At 56.4% G+C, this 18,775-nt stretch overlaps 1 protein-coding gene and 1 non-coding gene across 2 annotated transcripts in view; both read right to left on the reverse strand.

The window, feature by feature from the left end:
• Positions 1-18,775, reverse strand: part of DNAAF5 (dynein axonemal assembly factor 5) — a gene marked incomplete at its 5' end in the record, with an annotated part of 48,337 nt that overhangs the window by 7,369 nt on the left and 22,193 nt on the right. Inside the window, 8 exons of the mRNA XM_044915294.1 lie at positions 1,427-1,618; positions 3,963-4,119; positions 4,819-4,969; positions 7,409-7,556; positions 9,805-9,973; positions 11,501-11,644; positions 15,205-15,417; positions 16,525-16,757. Coding sequence (XP_044771229.1) covers positions 1,427-1,618; positions 3,963-4,119; positions 4,819-4,969; positions 7,409-7,556; positions 9,805-9,973; positions 11,501-11,644; positions 15,205-15,417; positions 16,525-16,757 — 1,407 coding nt within the window. The remainder of the gene's footprint in view (positions 1-1,426; positions 1,619-3,962; positions 4,120-4,818; positions 4,970-7,408; positions 7,557-9,804; positions 9,974-11,500; positions 11,645-15,204; positions 15,418-16,524; positions 16,758-18,775) is intronic.
• LOC123325049 lies at positions 10,623-10,815 on the reverse strand. Its single transcript, XR_006540214.1, has one exon. It is a non-coding gene; the product is annotated as a U2 spliceosomal RNA (small nuclear RNA).

An 18,775-nucleotide genomic window follows, 5' to 3' on the forward strand; every position in this document is an offset into this window, starting at 1 on the left:
CCCAACTTCTAACTTAATTCATTAATTCAGAGTTAAGTTGTGATTTTTTTATTGACTTGACAACGCCTGCCTTTTAACTGGAATGTTCGGCTCATTAACATTCTACAAGACTGCAGCTGAGGCTGGATTTGGTCAGTTTGTTTCCTGTTGGTCCCTGTTTCTGTGTTCTTCCTGTCCTCGTTCCTTGACTTCTTTTGGGTTATATGTATATTTTTTACACTTGCACTCTAAGATCTGTTGATTGGTGTTTTACGTCTACGTCTTCGCATTATGCTTTCCGTGGCTGCTGCAGGGATGACACTGAAGTCGCGCTCCCCAGGGCAGCTGGGCCCGCCTTCTGAGCGTCCTGGGCGGTGACAGGGTCACGGCAGGGGTGTGCCTTGGTCCCAGGACGACACTTTTCCCCGCAAAGAACGACCAACCGACAAAGAACGGGACAAACTGCACAGACACACTCGGGCACCCAGCAGACCCTCTGCTCAGAAATCAGTCCAGCGACAGTGTTTGTGACTTTCCGGCAGGAACTGCGAGTACAGGAACTTGCTTCTGCCACCATGAGCTAGACAGCTTCCTGAAGCTTTTCTTCCCAAGACTGTTCTGAGCTCCACGCTGACCAACGTGACTTCTGGACCCGGCCGACATGCAGGACAGACCATCGGGCGTGAACATCGCTGGGGTCCGCCCTCCAGGTAGCCTCTGGAGGACGACTGCCTGTCCAGTGTGGGGCAGTAGCAAAGCATGCCCACAACTACCTGAAACGGCGCCTCTCTCTTCCAGCTGCGTACCTGCTTGAGGCCAGATTTCCTTCATGTACTTCCCCCAACGACACATACCATGGCCTCCAGAACACAGAAGCTGTGCACACCTAGCTGTCTTTCAACGAGATTCGCGAAGAAGTAAAACAACGCCATTCTTCTTGCTCGTTATTTTGTTTTGGAAAATGTATCTTCCAAAACCACATGTCATTTATGTTAATATAAAAGGGGTACTCTAAACAAATTAATACACGTCTAAGATTTTTCTCAACTTTAATTATTTTTTTAAAGATTTTATTTATTTGTTTCAGAAAGAGAGTGCGTAAGCGAGTGAGAGCACTGAGTGGGGTGAGGGGCAGAGGGAGAAGCAGGCTCCCCCGCTGAGCAGGGAGCCCGATGTGGGACTCTGTCCCAGGACCCTGAGACACGACCTGAGTTGAGGCAGACACTTAAGCGACTGAGCCACCCAGGCACCCCTCAACTTTACTTTCTATCACGGCAAATATCACAGGCTGTACCCCACAAGCACATTCGGGCACCCAGCCCTTGGGTCGGCCCTGACGGTCCAAAGGGATCCCAAGGCCATGGACCTGCTGCCCCGTGCTCGAAGAGACGAGTTCCACGCACTCAAGACAGGTCTCCGAGCCAAGCACACGTCACGCCATACCTACCTAACACCGCGTCCTGGACCGCACCCTCCGGGTCATCGAGGTACACGAGGAGCTCTCTGTACAGGAACTGAATGTTGCTTTGGTAGTAGGACTTCCCGTCGTCGTTCTGGATACATGCCAGCCACGCGACCAAGGCAGAGCTGGCTGCTAGCCTCACTTCGTGGGAAACGTCATCCAGACGCTTCAGGAGCTCTGGAGACAGGGCCGGACAGGACAGTGAGACAGAGACCGGAGCAGGGACCTGACCCCACAGCAGTGGATACTCACCCTTGGGCCCCGGGAAACCCACATCCTGTGGGGAGACTAGTGCTCCCATGCAAGGGGCTGGGGGCAGCTCCCGGGGTCCTGGGACCCCTTGACTGCACTGGCCAGAGGGTGGACACTGGCCAGGGTGGGCAGCAGAGTGCCTGGCCCTGCGCCTGCCGTGCGCGTAGGCAGGCCCAAGCTGCTCTGTACCTGTCTCCTCACCTGCGAGGCAGCCCCGGGCCCTCTGTAGCTCCGAGATGCTCAGAGTCTGTCACCACGGGCATCACGGACACCTGGCTGCCCCGGCCCCTTGACGTGCAGATGGCCCTCCCCCCGACACTGCGGGCTCTAGGGACAGAGTTCAGGGCCTGGCGAGGTGACAGCCAGCACCTGCATCAGTTTTGTTTCTGCTGAGCTCTGGGGCCGGACCACCTGGCTGCTGAAAACAGTAATCATCTCTCCTGTGGGTAGAAACTCTCACTGTTAACGGGTGAGGTTTTTATCAAACGTGCGTTTTTCTCACCCAAACTACAAGAAACCTCTGGCCCTGTGGCTGGGTGTCTCTGGAGACTCAGTGAGCGCGGCAGGAGGTGGACATCGGTGGGGAGCAGGGCAGCGGCCCCACCTGGTGGGAGGCCTGTCCCCTGGACGCAGGCACACAGAGCCTCGGACTTGCGCTGTTCTGCTCTCAGCACGTGGCCCTTGGCTTCCCGATGGGCATTAACTCGCGGGAGGTGCTCTTTCCTAAGGGTTCTGGGCCTCATGGAAGCAAACCTTGTAGAGACCGAGGGGGCGTGGCCAGCACCACCTCACGCAGTCCTGGGACGGCCAGCGAGCACACCATCACTGCGTCTCTGGAGGGGTCCCTCCCTTGTCCTCACTCCTGCCGGCACAGGCCAGCGTTGGGGTGGTGCGTTTTCCTGTGATGCTGACTCCTAACCCTCTTGTTTTAAGTAGAAGAGACGGCCTGGAAGTTCACTTCTGGGATCGTCGGGGGTCAGCCATCAAGGGCAACAGCTGGCTCGGGAAGACAGGTGGCTCACGTGGGGCCTGTGCTGGGCGCGTGCATCCAAGTCGTGGCAGGTCTTGGGGCACATCTGCCCTCCTCGGCCACATGGCCATACTTCTGCAAACACACCGCTTCCGAGAGCACGAGCTGGGTGCCGCAAAATAACGGAGCCCCCGAGGAAATCCTTCTGGACTTAGCCCCAAATGCCCCAAATGAGTCACCTTTCCACTGGCTTTTGTTTTAAAAAGTGAGCAAAATCCCAGCAAGTCCAGGCAGTCCACAAACCAAACGCTGGTTGGATTTGCTCACAGACAGGAGTGCAGAGGTCATCAGTTGTCGCGACAGAAATAAACACGAAAGCAAAACCTAACTTGTAAGAATGCGTGGGAAAGGGGGCTTTGACTTCGGGTTTCATCAGGATGCATGGTCTGCAATTCCGGAACATTCTGGGCCACCACCTCTTCTGATGTTGGCCGTCCGTCAGTCCCTCGTTCCGGAGCTCTGTGTGCACAGCCCAAGCCTCTCCCCGCAGATGCGCATCTTCCTCTCACAGAGTCCGCCCTCTCCCATGTTTGGTCTCGTGCACCCAGTGGGCCCGCTTTGAATCTCATTTTCAGGAATTCTTATGACCGCCTTTTAGAATCACTACCTGCTGCGGCCCGGGGAAGGGACAGGTGCCGAGGCTCAGCTGCGTGGCCGTGGTCGGGCGTAGGAATCGAGAGCCACGGGTGTGTCCAGACACTGCAGCCCCAGCCAGCGCCAACCCCACTCCTGCGTCTCCACAGGGCCCCTCCCTGGAGTCTCTGCGCGGCATTCGAGAAGGTCTCCTGGGCTCTTTCTTGGTCGCATCTTGGTTCCTGTTTGCATTTCTGTTTGAACTTGGAGGTGGGTTCTAGAATTCATATCTCCCCTCTGGCGATGGGGGTACCTGACATCCCTCTTCCTGCTGGGTTTTCCTGGTGTTTTAGGGACTCTCTGCATCTGCTACTCTGCTCCTGCATCTGACATCTGACACTCGCCTGGTGCTTGGGCTCCAGAAGGGCGGAGACGCGGGATTTCGGGCACGGCTGGGTGCCCGCCCTCGCACCACAGGACCCCTGCCATGCGGCGGGGCTGCACCCCCAATTCCCGGGCCCAGGCCGCCCCGTTTCCTGTGCTATGCTATCTACCCACAGACGGTTCATCCGTCACGGCCACGCTGGGACTCAGCACCAACCTGACCAGGAGTCAAAGGAGCAATTTCTAGTTTCCCTATAAAAGAAACAAAGAAAAACGTCCTACCAGGGTAAATCTTGATGAACTTATCTGGATCAGCCACACCACTGGAGGTTTTCAGAAATCTGCTAATGATTTGGCACGAAATTAATCGAGTCATCTGAGAGTCTTCCTCCAGGGTGGTTAGAATGTCCGGCATCAGCGTCTCCTGCACTTCCCGGATCTGCAACAAGAGGACATGAGGGATTGGTGACGGGCCCGGGCCTGGTGAGGACACTGCTAGGGATGCGCTGTGTGCACCCTGCCCGTCACAGAAGGAGCCCGGCTCTCATACAAACAGAAAGGAGTCTGGAATACCATCCTGAAATTTTTACATAAGAAAACCTGAACCTTGATTTTAAAATCTAGATTACTTGAACAATTTTGCTTAACTTGGTGAGTTGATAACTCCATTGTTCACACAGTCTTAGAGAAACACAGATCCTACACAGTCTGCTGCTTACTAGCACGGTGTCTACTGTGTCCAACGAGATTTGGGGGACGCTGTAACTCGGATCGGGGCGGTTCAGCGTAGCAGGAAGTGGAGCCAGGCAAGCCCCTGGCCAGGGTGTGCAGACGTGGGGCTGAGCACAGTGACTGCAAGGCCTTCAAACTGCTGTCCCGCTTCCCTGACAGCAGCACAGAAACCCCAAGATCTGCCCAACTCAGGGAGGGTCCTGTGGTTACACTCTGTGCTCTGCAAAAGCAACACTCAGCATGTAAGCCCAGGAAAGCCCCCGATGATTGAACACAAGCTGCTGCCTGTGGGACACACCGGCCCGCAGCCCCCAGGCTCCCGCCCCTCCATGGGCTGCGGAACGCGGGGTCTGGCAGCTGCGTGCATGTGCACCCCTCCTGCGGCAGGTGCCCCTGGGAGCCCCACCTGCTTCTCCGACAGGACGTCGCTGCTGAGGAGCGCCCAGAGGCAGGACACAGCTGCCGTGCGGATGGCTGCAGCGGTCTTCCCCGCGTGCCACTGCAGGTTGGGGACCAAGATGTCTCTCGCCACAGTGTTGAGATAGTGGTGAAACTGCCTGGGGCGGAAACACAGAGCACAGGTGAAGAGGAGCGAGCCAGAACCAGCGGGCCTCGGCTTCCCTGGCGCAGGCGCCCTGCGGGGCAGGGAGAGCCCTGCGGGGGAGCGGACAGCCTTCTAGGGCTCCTCCTGGCCTCTGCTGGGCCCAGTGCAGGTTCTGAGCCTCCAGGGTGCCCCCATCCCTCTGCTGCAGGGGCTTCGCCTGTCCCTCCTCCTGCCTCTGAAAGCAGAGGTGTGAGGTGACCAGGCCAGCAAAGTCACTTGCATTTGTGTCCATCCTACACACACTGCCCCCAACCGTCCCCCGTGGGCACACGCCCCTCCACCCATGGGGAAGGCACCGCAGGTCTGCACCCGGGGCTTGAAAGCCAGCAGTCAGGGCGCGTCGTCTCAATGGTAAACTCCCACGTCCCAGTCGGCCTGGCCGGCATGGGGCCGCACGCTGAGCACCCCATTAAAAGCTGCACAGAGGAACACTGGAGCGTCCTCACAAATCCCACTGCGCCTCCACCATTACATCAAAACACATTTTGATCAACAAAGAATCCATCAACTTATTTCTGAACATTATTCCAAAGCATATTTCAAAGATGGCTCCCATCCCAAATACCAGCTGGTCTTAGATACTGAAAAGGTAAAGGTAAAGCCTCCAGGGCGAGGCCCGAGCTGCGCAGTACCCTGGCTGTTCCCTGCGTCCTGCAGCCGTCCCTCTGGTCTGTCCCGGGCCTCGTCCCCCGCTGACCCTCCCTTCTACGGGAGGCTCCTCCTGCTGGCTTCCAGCAGGGGGCATCCCAGAACCAGCGACGCAGGTGAGTGAGGGACTGTGGCCTGAACCATTTACACACACGTGCGCGCACACACCCACACGCACACCCACACGCACACGGATTAGGTTTTCCATGAGCTTTAACTTTTATGCAAAGAGCTGCTGTTTCTTGCAAAGTGATTCACAAGAGGTCTCTTTAGAAAGACCTAACCCCCAGTGCCGACCTCCGAGGCATCTAAGTCAAGTGGCTGGAAAAGTGGAGTGCTGAGCGCTGAGCGCTGGCCCGACTGCCACTCGGCCGTGGGGCACCAGGCAGGCCCCATGTGCGGCCCGGGTCGGTCAGAACCCGCGCTGGAAGCAGCGACACATCGCGGAGGAAGACCCAGCACCTGACTTTTTGGAACGGTGCCTCCTGTGCATGGGAAGTTGCACAAGGGTTTGCAGGTGGGCCCCTGCTGGAATGAGGACACCGCCCAAGGAGACCACGGGTGCGTACTCCTCAGCCCCGGCCACCTTCGTGGGCAGCTCTGCAGACAGACCTCCTACCACCCCTTCCCCAGTCCTCAGTCAACCTCGAGGAGCAGACGGGGCTGAGGTGGTGGCCAACAAGGCCTGTCGCATGTCCACAGACGCCCTGGAGAGCAGAGGCCATGTGCCTGGGGATGGCGCCCAGGGCCCATGCTTGGGGGCGCTGTGGGAAGAGCAGCCCCATCCATGGAGGGGGCCCCCAAAACAGCACCTCCTCACACTGAGAAGCCCCGTCTCGTCACTGTCAGATATTCGTGAGATCGAGGGCCCAGGGCCGCCCTCTCAGCACCTGCCCTCTGCCGCCTCTGAGCGGGACCTGCAGGCGGCCGGTGGACACGCTCTGGTAGTAGAGGGTCAGCGAGGAACCCCCAGGCCTCCCCCTGCCTGGGGGTTGCTCAGGCCCCTCGCGAGGACACAGGGGAGCACAGGCTCCGGGGCGCCAGCCGACCCGTGCCCTCACACCCTTGTGGCTCATCCACGCGGAGCTCTGCCCAGGGCGGCACTTTGTTTTTATGGCCCCTGCAGGCTCGGAGTTCGTGCCGACGAGCAGGACACGGAATTCCCTGCAATTCGATGGGCTGGCAGGGCTCACAGCATGCGTCCCAGCACGCTAGTGACACGGCAGGACGCCGCTCCTGACACACATGCTCCTTCTGAGGGGACAGGGACCCACACGCCTCCCCACCCTGCCCTCCCCTGGCACCCAGCTCTGCTCTGGACAGGCCTCGGCCCGGCTGCGGATTCAGGTCGCCCCCTTCCCTCCCGCCAGCATCCCTGTCTCTTCTCCCTCACTGCAGAGCCGTCATGTTGGAGGCCCTTCACGTATTTGCATGGACAGAAAGTTCTTCTAACGCTTTATCCACCAATGGTGAGTCAATCCATTCTTTGTTAGGTTTGAAAGGCTTTTAAAACTGAGAACACCTAATGTATAAACCATTAATAGTTAACGTTCCCTAAAACCTCTTCATTTGATGGAATTTTAATGGCCACATGAAAATGACTTTGACTTCGTGTCTGTCCAGGTGGGCGCTCATTGCCAGAGCCGTCTGTCTACCCAGGGAGGGTGGCCGGCGCCAGAGCCCAGGGGTGACCCAGCTCCGGCCTGAGAGCACCCCGCAGAGGCCGGAGGCCGGGCAGACCTACCCCTGGGAGTCGACGGTCTGCTTTGCGCTCAGCAGCACCCGCGACAGGGAGGAGAAGAGCCTTAGGCGCATCTGTGGGTCTCTGGCCGGCTGGAGGCAGCTCCTGAGGATGGGCACGAGGTGGGGCAGCACTTCTCCCAGCGCCGGGCCTGGAAAACACACACGCGGTACCCACGGTTCCTGCTCACAGTCAGCGGGCCCCACCACAGCACGCGGGCTCAGCGGAGGGGCCGTCAGCAGAGGCGGGGCCATGGCCTGTCCCACCACCTTCCCCTCCTTTTGGATTGTGGATGTCATTGTAAAAGAAAACATTTAACTCCCAAAATCATGCTACTCATTCCATATGGAAACTTCCTATTTCCTTATATTTTTTCCAGATTCTTAAAAAAAAATTCAAGTCAAGCAATATTTTAAACATCAACCCAAATAAATTATTCAGAACACGTAAGGTGTTTAATATTTGCCCCTACACTTGGCAACCATTGCTCTTCTCAAGCTTGCTGCTGGGTGGGCACTGGTGCAGGTCTCCCCAAGCTAGCGGGGGCCGCAGACATGCGGAATGACCCTCAGTATCTGGAATCACAGAGTCGTGATTGGAATAAACAGTCCCCGGGGTGTAGACACGCACTCTGATCGCATGGACACGGGTCATGGAGCGCCGCCCCCAGGCAGGCCCCCCCGGCATTCCACAACCAACAGGGCCACTCCAGGCCACCCTGCTCATTCTGCCACGAGCCTGAGAACAAGCAAAGCAACTAGAGTCTTCTCAGATGCTCCAACTCAAACCTGGCGTCAAAGCTGCAAGATGGAAAAGCAAGGGGCACCTGGGTGGCTCAGTCAGTGAAGCGTCTGCCTCCAGGTCAGGTCATGATCCCAGGGTCCTGGGACCGAGTCCCGAAGTGGGCTCCCGGCTCAGCGAGGAGTCTGCTTTTCCCTCTCCCTCTGCCTCTCCCCCTGCTTGTGCTCGTGCTCTCTCTCTGGGTCAAATAAAAAAATCTTAAAAAAAAAAAAAAAAGATGGAAAAGCAAGGCCTTTCGTTAACCTGAGGCCAGGTGTGGGTTTCGGGGAAGAAAGAGAAACAAAACCAGGCAGGACGTTGTGGCCTAGGCACAGGACACCTCCAGCACAGGCGAGCGCCAAGTGCTCACAGTCCCTGTGGTGTATTTTCCTTCAATATCACACAGAAGGCCAAGGTCCGTATGATTCTCACTGGAGGAGGAGGGTGGCGTCATTCAGGAGTAGTTACCAATCTCCTGCTTTTTCACAAAACACAGAGAAAATGCACCAGCAAAAGGACAGAGGGGTTTCCGTGAAAGTCTTCCTGCCCCTCCTGTAAACACACTTCTAGCTCACGCACGGTCTCCTCTTTACCAGCTGGGCACCAAAAACGCGTCATTTTTAGCAGGTCAAGTCTTTTAAACGCTCTCTGCAAAAATAAGGCGAAAAAAACCCCATCCAAACTGCAGGGCGTTTGTCCACACTAACGGTATAAAAAGATGGGTAAATCTGAGCTCCTGCAGAAAGTCCTCAAGGACTGCATCGACCTGGAGAGCTGAAGAGCAACACCCACGACCTGCGTGTGCGGGCATGCCCGCACCTCCAGGGTCGCGGGGCACCTGGAAATGAACCCCTCCAGAACACACAGGATGCTTTCAAACAAAGGGAGCAAATACACTATATTTACACTCTGAGAAAACACTTGGTTCATTGAAGGTAAAGTGCAGAGTGGCCGCCCGCCCCCCCCACCCCCCGGCCATCTGCTTCCCCTGCTGTGGCCGATGGCCCAGCTTTTCCTGATCAGCCCCAACGGCACGTGGGTTTGCAGCCTCTGGCTGCTTTCTAAATTGGGGAGGGAAGCTGCCGATCAGGGTCTGAGAGTAAGTTTTGTTGTTTTTTTTCAAGAATCATCTTTTAAAATGAAGTATGTCCAGTGAAACCTTCTCCACGACTGGTCCGAGAGAGGAATTTCTACAAGGCAGGGAGCAGGCATGAGTGTGAGCATGAGCTTTGCCCAAGGAAATGTTCTTCCATCGTCCCCGCGGCCTGGCAGGGACAGGCCTGGAGGCCCACACAGAATCCCCGTTTGCTGCGCTAAGTTCAACAACGCTGAGGCGTACCTCAAGAACACGGCTACACAGGAGGAGGCCTTGAGAAATCACACCTTCGAGGCTTAACATCAAAACCATATGCCTGGCAGACTTTGAAGAGCCCCGTTACATACAGTCTTCAAAAATAACGTTCTTGGCGTTTTTAAAATTAAGGTTTCGGTCTCAAAATGCTGGTTCCCGTGGGCGGGAGAGACTGAGTCACCCTCGGTTCAGCTGGCTTGTGGTCTCCTGGTTCAGCTGGGAGCCTCCTGGCGTGGCCTGAACCAGTCTGGGTGTGGCGGGAACTCACCTGCGTGGGTGACCACGACATTGAACTGCAGGAGCTCCACGGAGTGGATGGTCCAGTCGTGGTGCGAAGCTGCCACCCACTCCATGAGGGGGCCCACGTGCTCTCGGTAGAGATCCTGGCTGCCGTCCACATCCTGCACCGCGGCCAGTGCGTCCATGGTCTCCTGAACCTGCAAGTGTGAGCCACAGGCTGGGAAACCCCGCTCTTAAGGCTCAAAAGCCCCAGTGGAGACCCATCCTCATCATCAGAGAGTGAGAGCGGCTCAGGCCAACCGCGAACACTCCACCGGTGAGGAAGCATGACATGAGCAGCCCCTGGAGGGCCTACTGCGGTGAGGACGGCAGGCGCCCACTGTGCACGCTGCATCAATGCCATCTGGACGACAAATAACAAAACACACAGACGTGCGTTTACGAGAGATTCAGCCACCGTGCCTCCATTCTGCACAATGCCAGGGGCGCCTGGGGACAGGAGGCTTCCCGGGAGACCACCCTCTTCTGGGGTCCGCATTCCCTTCTGCGGCAGGAGAGCTGGGCACCAGGTGGAAGCAGGGCACTGGACTGAGCAGACACGCACAATGCTGGCCCGAGATCACCCTGCGACCGGGCCTTCCGGTGGAGACAACTGCCCTCTGGGGGAACAGAGGGCAAGGGGACAGGACACAGGCCGGCAGCCACCTCCCAGCCTGCAACCTGACGGCTGGCAGGTTTCCTTCGCTCAGGTCCCAGGTGCGCAGCTCTGTCTGTGGCTCTGTACTGACAAGTTGCCTGCTAAGATATGTGCCCTTCGGAAAGTTTTGTTTTTTTTTTTAAATTAGGTGGGGGTGTACTGTTCCTGGAAGTACTGCAATACCAGGTTGATGCGTGGAGTGGAAGGAGCAAGCTCCTATTCCATCTCCCTGCTCCAAGAATCCATTCAATATATATTATTCTCGGATAAAGAACATATCAGATATTAAACTGGTAAGAACAGATACTACACTTGATCTTAGCCAAAAGGCCGAGAAGCGATGGAAAGGTTGTTTTTAGAGAGAGAAAGCAAAGTTTGGAGGCCCAAGAAAGGAGAGGGAGGGCAGAGGGCCTCCTGGTTACGGGGTCCCGTGATGCGCCCGGGCGCCTCTCCAGCGTGCGGGTCAGCCCCCAGATCAGCCCGCGGCTGGTGAGAGAGAGCCAGAGGGAAAACCACACTCTCCTGGAGAGGTGGCAAGACACCGGCCTCCCGATGGTCCCAGAGCCCGAGGGAACCTGGACATCAGTTTTTAAAGCTCAGACCAAGAGGGGAAAAAACACAAGTAATTCTGCAAAGTTGGCCTGTGATTAGAGAGGAAATCACAACGTTATCTTCCCTCTGGGCTGTCAGTCACATATGTGTTTAACCACAGGCCGGAGGTGAGTACGGGCTCTGTCCTGTCCGCCTGTTGGCAGCTGTCGTGACCTCTGCGACACAACGATAAACAGGCAGCTGGGGCTTTTCCAGAATCCTGGGCACGCCTACGGCCACCTCATGAGCAACTCATCCCAGATGTCCCACACACTCCTCCGCCTTGCTAGTCAGCTGAGTCAGGTGAGCCCGTGGCTTTGGACTCCAGAGCAGGAGGATTTCTAGACTGTGGTTCCATCTGCTCAGAGATGAGCACCTTCCTGAGCATGAGCTCCATCACCCACACAGCAAAGCGGGGGGTTCCCCACAGCCTCACCTTGTCGCTGAGGCCCGTGGCACCTGAGAGGGCCATGACGGTCACCAGCACCTCCATGAGCTGTAAGCTGCACCCTCTGCAGTCTTCCCGGCACACAGAAACCAACGTCCGCACGCAGAGCAGTAGGTGCTCCCCGTAAAGGCGCTGTGAAGAGAGCAGGGAGCTCCGTGAGCCAGCTCTGCCCCCACCCACATGCCCCCTGCCAACACCCCCTTCCCCCCCCAGGGCCCCTTCCTGCCCCCCTGCCCCAGGGCCCCCCTGTGCCGCACCCCAGTTCCCAGCTCCCTCTTCCTGCCCCAGGGCCCACACCGACGGGACACAGCACACTAGGGCCACAGATTGAAACACACGGACCACAGGAGCACCTTCTCTCAGGGAAAACTTTCATGGTGTTCTTTTCCAGGGGAAACTGAACACGGCCCGAGAAAGAAATGCTTAGCAGCCTCTCGGTTACATTTAAAGGAGTTCTTACGCATTAGCCACACATCCCGTAAAATTCACAAGGGAAATGACAGGGCATGTTGGAGTCACCTGCAAACACTCAGCCCTCCCAGCCCACCCCCAAGGTAACAGAAAAGGTGGAGGAAGTGGACAGAACAGGAGCCCCAGAGCCCATGGCCACTGAGGCCGGGTGGGGGCATGTGGGGCTTCATCTGCTATTCTCTCTACTGCTGTGTGTTTCTGAGTTTTTCTGTAATAGTAAGTTTAAAAAGTAAATAAATACAGTTCTGTGGTTCAGGACATGCTTGCTGATGGACGGCGACAACAGGGGGCACCTCGGCCGGGTCCATCCAGCGAGCCGCTCACCTCCTGGACTTCAGCCTCATCGACCGTGGGGCAGGACTCCTTACTGCCCAGGTCCATGTTCACTCCTCAGATATGTCCCTCCACAAGTGAGCCTCACACAGGTGTCACAAAGGACAGAATGGCTGGGTGGCGGTCACGCAGCAGTGGGCTGACACTGAAGTCGTACACGCACGCAGTCTCACTGACAAGGGGCCCGTGCACAGGCGGTTCTGGACTTCCGTGGCTCACGCACAAGTGACATGAATCGCGGGACTTCAAACAAATTCACGCTGGATCACAGAGGAGTGCGGCCCACACACGCCCGACCGCTCACACGCAGGCTGGGAGGCGGCCTCGAGCGATGGCATCCAGCTCTCCCGGGGAAGCCAGGCCAGGGTTTAATTCACATTCTCACGTGTCCCACGGCCCGATTTCTTTTAGACCCGGACGGGCAGCCACCCAGTTTCTGAGGACGTGATTTCAGCTCATCTCTAGAACGGTCTATACTAAACGCTTATGGAGGGATCACTTCCAGTTAGGAAGGGATTCGGCTCCCGAGACGTGAGCCACCATTAGCGTGGGCCGGCTGTCTGGGCTGGCAGTCGTGGGGAGCGCCGGACCCGCAGCCAGTGAGGAGCCTCAGGCGGGGAGTGCGGCACCGTCTCTGCGAAACCGGGCCTCAGCGTTCATGGAGTTCTTCCCACTTAAGCAGAGAATGTTCCCTTCACCTGCACCCCAGAGGGACAAAGAGGCGGGGGGAGGCGACAGGTTCCAAAGTGATGTCTTGGTTTCTGCTCCTGAAACTCAGTGTCACCTGAGGTTGTCAAAGTTTACGGGAGAAAGTGCTAGAGGCTGACGTTTCTACGGCGACCGTGCCCCTGCACTCCTGGTTTCTGCTCGTTCAGCAGGAATAAATGAGCTATTCGTACGGTATCAAACTATTTCCTCAGCTCAGTTACCTGTCACAAAACAGACATTTCAAAGGAAAGGATCCGATTCCCTCAGCTCAGTCCCAGGTGCAGCACTGGCCAGACACACCTGGGGAGGCACCTGCCTCGACCCCTCCCTGCAGCACAGGAGGCCCCGCGCGGAGCGCCCGGCAGTGCCCTCGGGGCTCCTCTGTCTGGCTGACGGGGAGTTTCTACGCCTCAGTGTGTTCTTGAAAGACGTCCGCAGCCCGTCCTCCCAGCTCCTGGGGAAGGACTGCAGAAAGCTCGCGCTGCTTCCCGTCACCCCGGCTGCACCAGACTCTCCTGCCCCGGGGAGAACAGGGCTGCGTCTGGTGCCTGTGCCTAAACCTGAGTGTTCGTCCCCTTTGCTAAACGTCTGAGTTTGTGAGGAAAGGGGCAGAATGCGCATCTTGGGTTTTCACTGCGGCTGGTTCCTCAGCCCGAGCCTGGAACACATCGGGGGAGACACTAGGTGTGATCACGCTCTGTTTAAAACATCACTACAGGGGCTCAGTCAGTTGAGTGACCAACCCTTGATCTCAGCTCACTCAGGTCATGACCTCAGGGTCATGAGATCAAGCCCTGCGTGGGCTCTGCGCTAGGCGCGGAGCCTACTTAAAAAAAACAAAATAAAACAAAACAAAACAAATCATTATAGAAATTCCTCCTCAAAAAAACTGGAAGATGAGGAGCCAAAGGCGTAATCTGAACTTTGTGGATTAAGAGATTAAATTTTTCTATAAATATGCTAAGACATGAAAATTATATTTTCTTGCCTATAAAACTTGTAAGATCTGTATTTAAGCATGTTTGCAAAATTTCAAATTTAGCCTTTTAGGAAAAAGAAAGCTTCTGGCTCACAAATCTATGTAGAGGGATCAGAATCATTTCCAGGCCACCCTGAGTAAAAATGCAGAATTCACATGGGTTTGATGATGACGTTAAAAACAGGTTTGGGAAAAGGCGAAATCTGTTAAAAGCACCAAGAGCAGGCAGAACGGTTCATCGACACTCCCTCTCTCATACCTCAGCCCCCCTTCCCACCCGCCGTGCTCTGAGCGGCCTTGACGGTGGGTTTGCAACCGTAACGGGACCACCTTGCCACCTGAAGCCAGAGAAGGACCAGATGAGTCCTTCACCTGGCCGTGCCCGAAGATGTAGCTGGTCCCCCAGCCCCGGGTCAGTCATGGCCCAGCAGCGGCTGCAGGGCCTTGAGCCTGCACCACGGGGGACAGACAAGGAGCTGGCGCAGAACCCCGTTCCCTACAGAGGAGCGGGAGGGCCACACCCAGTGCTAAGGTTACAGGGTTTAAGCCTGTCACAGCCAAACAAAATCAAAGTCCTTATTTTTTTTCTCAATAGCAAACAATTATAAATTATTCCAAATGACGAAGCCTGGCTACCCAGACTGTTTCGATGTAGAATAAAGCGAATACCTAGTAGCCACGTGTGGATTCCCATACCCACTTCCCAGCCGAGCTCAGCAAGCTCAGCTTGCTTGTTCTGAGCACGTTATGACAATGCCGAGGGACACGAGCAAAGAACCAGCTTGTGGTGGTGACGAGCTGAGGACCGACGGTGGGGGCAGGAAGGGTGCTGACCATGTGAGCCCCAGCGCTGTGGCCCCACAGCCCGTCCCCGGCATGAACCTGCTCTATCCCATACTGTCCCGCACGGTGGCCGCTGGGCATGTGGTGGGCGGCCAGCGTGAGGCAGGACCTGCCCTTTCCATGTGTTTAGTTTCAACGTGAATGCCCACCAACTGGACAGAGCAGGAGGCACGCAGGTCTCCAGACAAGACGGTGTCAATGACAGTACCTTTGGGTGGAAATCTCCGATGGTGGGGATCTACCAATACTGGTCAACAGGTATGTGTAGAAAGCCGGGGGCAGGGGGTGCCGCCCACCTCCCCTGCACGAAGGGTTAACCTCATCATGTGCTCCGCCTTCCTCCCTTCCCACAGCTTACGTTTTCAGACCCTTGACAGATGTGGGGCCGGGCCAGCTCTGCGGTGATGACCTTCAGGTGCGGCTGGAGGGCCTCCCTAGGGCAGCCTCGGATGACAGAAGCGAGGACCAGGAGGCCGGAGGCGGAGGGTGACTTCTTCAGCGTGGACAAGATCAGCTTCAGAAACACTTCTGGGCTGACGAACACCCCAACCAGCTCTGCAGATCTGGTGCACTGCGAGAGAAGGCAGGAGGCTGACGGGTTGCCCCAGCCCTGGGGGGCCCACCACACGGCCCTCGGCACTCCTGCGTCTGCCTGCCGCGCTCGCAGCCCAGCGCACCGCCCTGAGTGAAGGTCTGCCCAGCGTGTGGACAACAGGAAATCCCCACGGCCCTCAGAGCTTCCTCAGGGGGCTGGTTCCCAGGAGGGCCACGTCCTAACAGGGCCTCACGCCCCTCATCTGCTGCCAGTGACCTAAGCTTGTTATAAGCAAACGGCCACACGCTGGCATCTCCACGCCGTGGGCACCACTCGGCAGTCAGAACAGTGGGCCTCGGGCATTAGCCAATCTCTAAAGGGCACTCACTGCATGATTCCAGTTATACAACGTCCCCAAATAACATAACATGGGGACGTTCCCCAGTGTGCCAGGCCACCGTCACGGGCCCCACGACGCATCCTCCGGGCAGGTGTGAGCATGCCCATGCGCATCCAAAGTGAGGTCCACATGGCCCGTTGCTCAGCAAAGGCGTCCAGTGGCCAAGCTCCTGGGGCAGACAGGATAGGGGAAGCAAACCTAGCTGAGGCTCACCTGCTTCTGTCCACGCAGGCGGTGGCACTAACGCTGGCCAGTTGGTGGGCGGCAGCGAGAACCGGCAAGGAGACACCGGCTGTCACACTGGGGCCGGGAGCCCCTGCCTGGCTCTCCCCGCAGAGCCCGTGGGCACGCGAGTGCCGTCAGAGCCAGGGAGGCGCCCCGCCTGCCCCAGGGAGGCTCACAGGGACAGTCTGTCAGAAGCGCACTGGCGCCCTGCCCCAACCCGCCTGCTCGAGCGGAGAGAAGGTGTGAGGAGTGGGGGGCTCGATTCCCTGAAGAGTGACCTTTACATGCCACCCTCTGCGGGTACAGGAGACAGATCTGGGGGGCAGGGGCTGCGGGGGGGGCAGAGGACGCCAAGACCCAAGGGGCTCTCAGGGCGACGTGAACGTTACCTCAGCTGTGGTGGAAGTTCCACGGCTGCTCACACTTACGCGAACCCGCAGACCCACGCGCGGACACGAGTGAACTCTACGACCCGTGAGCTACAGCGCAACCAACGTGACCAGGAAGGGGCAACTCACGCTGCGGACCACGGCCGGGTCGTCGTCAGCACAGGCGCGGGGCAGCACCCGGAGGATGGTGTCCAGGTGCTGCGTGCTGTGGTCCTCCGCATGCAAGAGCAACACTGCCAGCAGCTGCGCGGCCTTCACCCTGGTCCCCGGCACCCAGTCGGTGATGTCGTGACAGACGGCGGGAAGGATCTTGGAGAGGTTTCTGAAGACGAGCTCCCGGCAGCCCAACACGGGGCGAGTCTCTGGAGGGAAGAAGCCGGAAATTCACAAAGAGAACCTCCACGAATCCTGGGGAAGCGGATTCATCACATGTCCCTCATTTAAGGGACATTCTGAGGCCAGAAATGAAGCCACAGTGTCCTCATTTAGCTTAAAATTTGTGTCAGAGACTGGTGTGTAAGTGACACACAATAAAATACACCAAATGCCTAATTTGATAAGTTTTGACACACGGACACACCTCAAATCAACACTGTAATCAGGATGCAGATGCACCCATCACCCCAAAGCTTCCCGTGCCCCTGCAGCACCCCCAGGACTCCCTGCCCGCCCAGACAACCACGCTCCGCTTCCCCTCACTACGGACAGACCGTCTCTGGGCAGAACCGAGAGGTTCACACTCGAGTCTGCCCGGCTCCCTTCCCCGCACAGTGATCCCAGGGCCATCCGCGTGGAGGTGCGCCTTCATCCCTCTGCCTGTCTGTCCCCTGCTGATGGACCTCAGGCTGCTTCCCGGGCTGGGCTGTTCCCAAAAAATCTGCGACGAGCACCGCACACAAGCCTTTGTGGATGTGGCGGCCACTCCTGAGGATGAGTGCCCGAGGCTGCGTCCACTAGGCTCTACAGGAGGCAGCGTTTGATTGAAGAAACTGCCAAGTGGTTTTCCAAAGTGGCTGCCCTGTTTCCTGTCTTCACCACCTGGGCAGGGGTTCAGCTCCTCCATGTCCTCAACCATGCCTGTGTAGCCCATCCTCAGTGAAAGCCACTGAGAAGCTGTGTGGTGCTTATCTGGCTTCAACTCACTCCCTGATGTCCTCATTTGTATCTCTGTTGGTGAGGTGCCCTAAAAAAACCTTTCTGCCCACTAAGAAACTGGATTGTTTTCGAAATTTATTTATTTATTTTTAGTGATCAGTGTCGAAAGACCATCCTTTCCCCACTGAACTGTCATGGAGCCTGTCCAAGACCAGCTGTCCACGGACGTGGGCATCTGCTTCTGGATGCTCGACCTCCCTCCCACTCTGCCTTCTGTGCACCCGCCCCACACGGACTGGGGTCCGGTGCTCTCGCTCCGCGGGTTACTCTGAAAAAGGAAGTGTTAGCCTTTCAACTTTGCTCTTCATTGTCAAAGTTCTGGCGGCCCTAGGTCCTCTGTGTTTCCAGGTGATTTCAGAATGTCTGTCAATTTCTACAAAAAAAGGTTTGATCTTCAAAAATCAAAACTCAGTTCTCAAACTATTCCAAAAATAGAAACGGAAGGAAAACTTTCATGAGGCGAGCATTACCCTGATCCCAAAACCAGAGGAAGACTCCACAAAAGAAAAAAGAGAACTACAGGCCAGTATGCCTGATGAAATTGGATGCAAAAATCTTCAACAAATACTAGCAAACCGAATCCAACAATATATTAAAAACACTCATGGGGGTGCCTCAGTGGCTCAGCAGGTTGATGGGACGACTCCTGATTTTGACTCAAGTCATGATCTCAGGGTCGTGAGATTGAGCCCCGCATTGGCCTCTGCCCTAGACATGGAGCCTGCTGAAGATTCTCTCCTTCTCCCTCTGCCCCTCCCGTTACCACCCCCCATCCTCCTATTCTAAAAAAACAAAACAAAACAAACACAAACAAAAAGCAACAAAAACATAAAACCTCATTGACCATGGTCAAGTGGGATTTACTCCTGGGCTGCAGGGGTGGTTCAATATTTGCAAATCAATCAACATGATACATCACATCAACAAGTGAAAAAACAAGAACCATATGATCCTCTCAATAGAAGCATAAAAAGCATCTGACAAACTACAGCATCCACTCATGGTTAAAACCCTCAACAAAGTAGGGTTAGAGGCAACATACCGCAACATAATAAAGGCCATACATGAAAAAACCACAGCTAACATCATCCTCAATGGGGAAAAACGGAGAGCTTTTCCTCTAAGGTCCGGAGCAAGACAAGGATGTCCACTCTCCCCACTGTTCTTCAACATAGGACCAGAAGTCCTAGCCTCAGAAATGAAAGGCATCCAAATTGTAAGGAAG

Source organism: Neomonachus schauinslandi, chromosome 5 (assembly GCF_002201575.2).
Source record: "Neomonachus schauinslandi chromosome 5, ASM220157v2, whole genome shotgun sequence".
Lineage (NCBI taxonomy): Eukaryota > Metazoa > Chordata > Mammalia > Carnivora > Phocidae > Neomonachus > Neomonachus schauinslandi.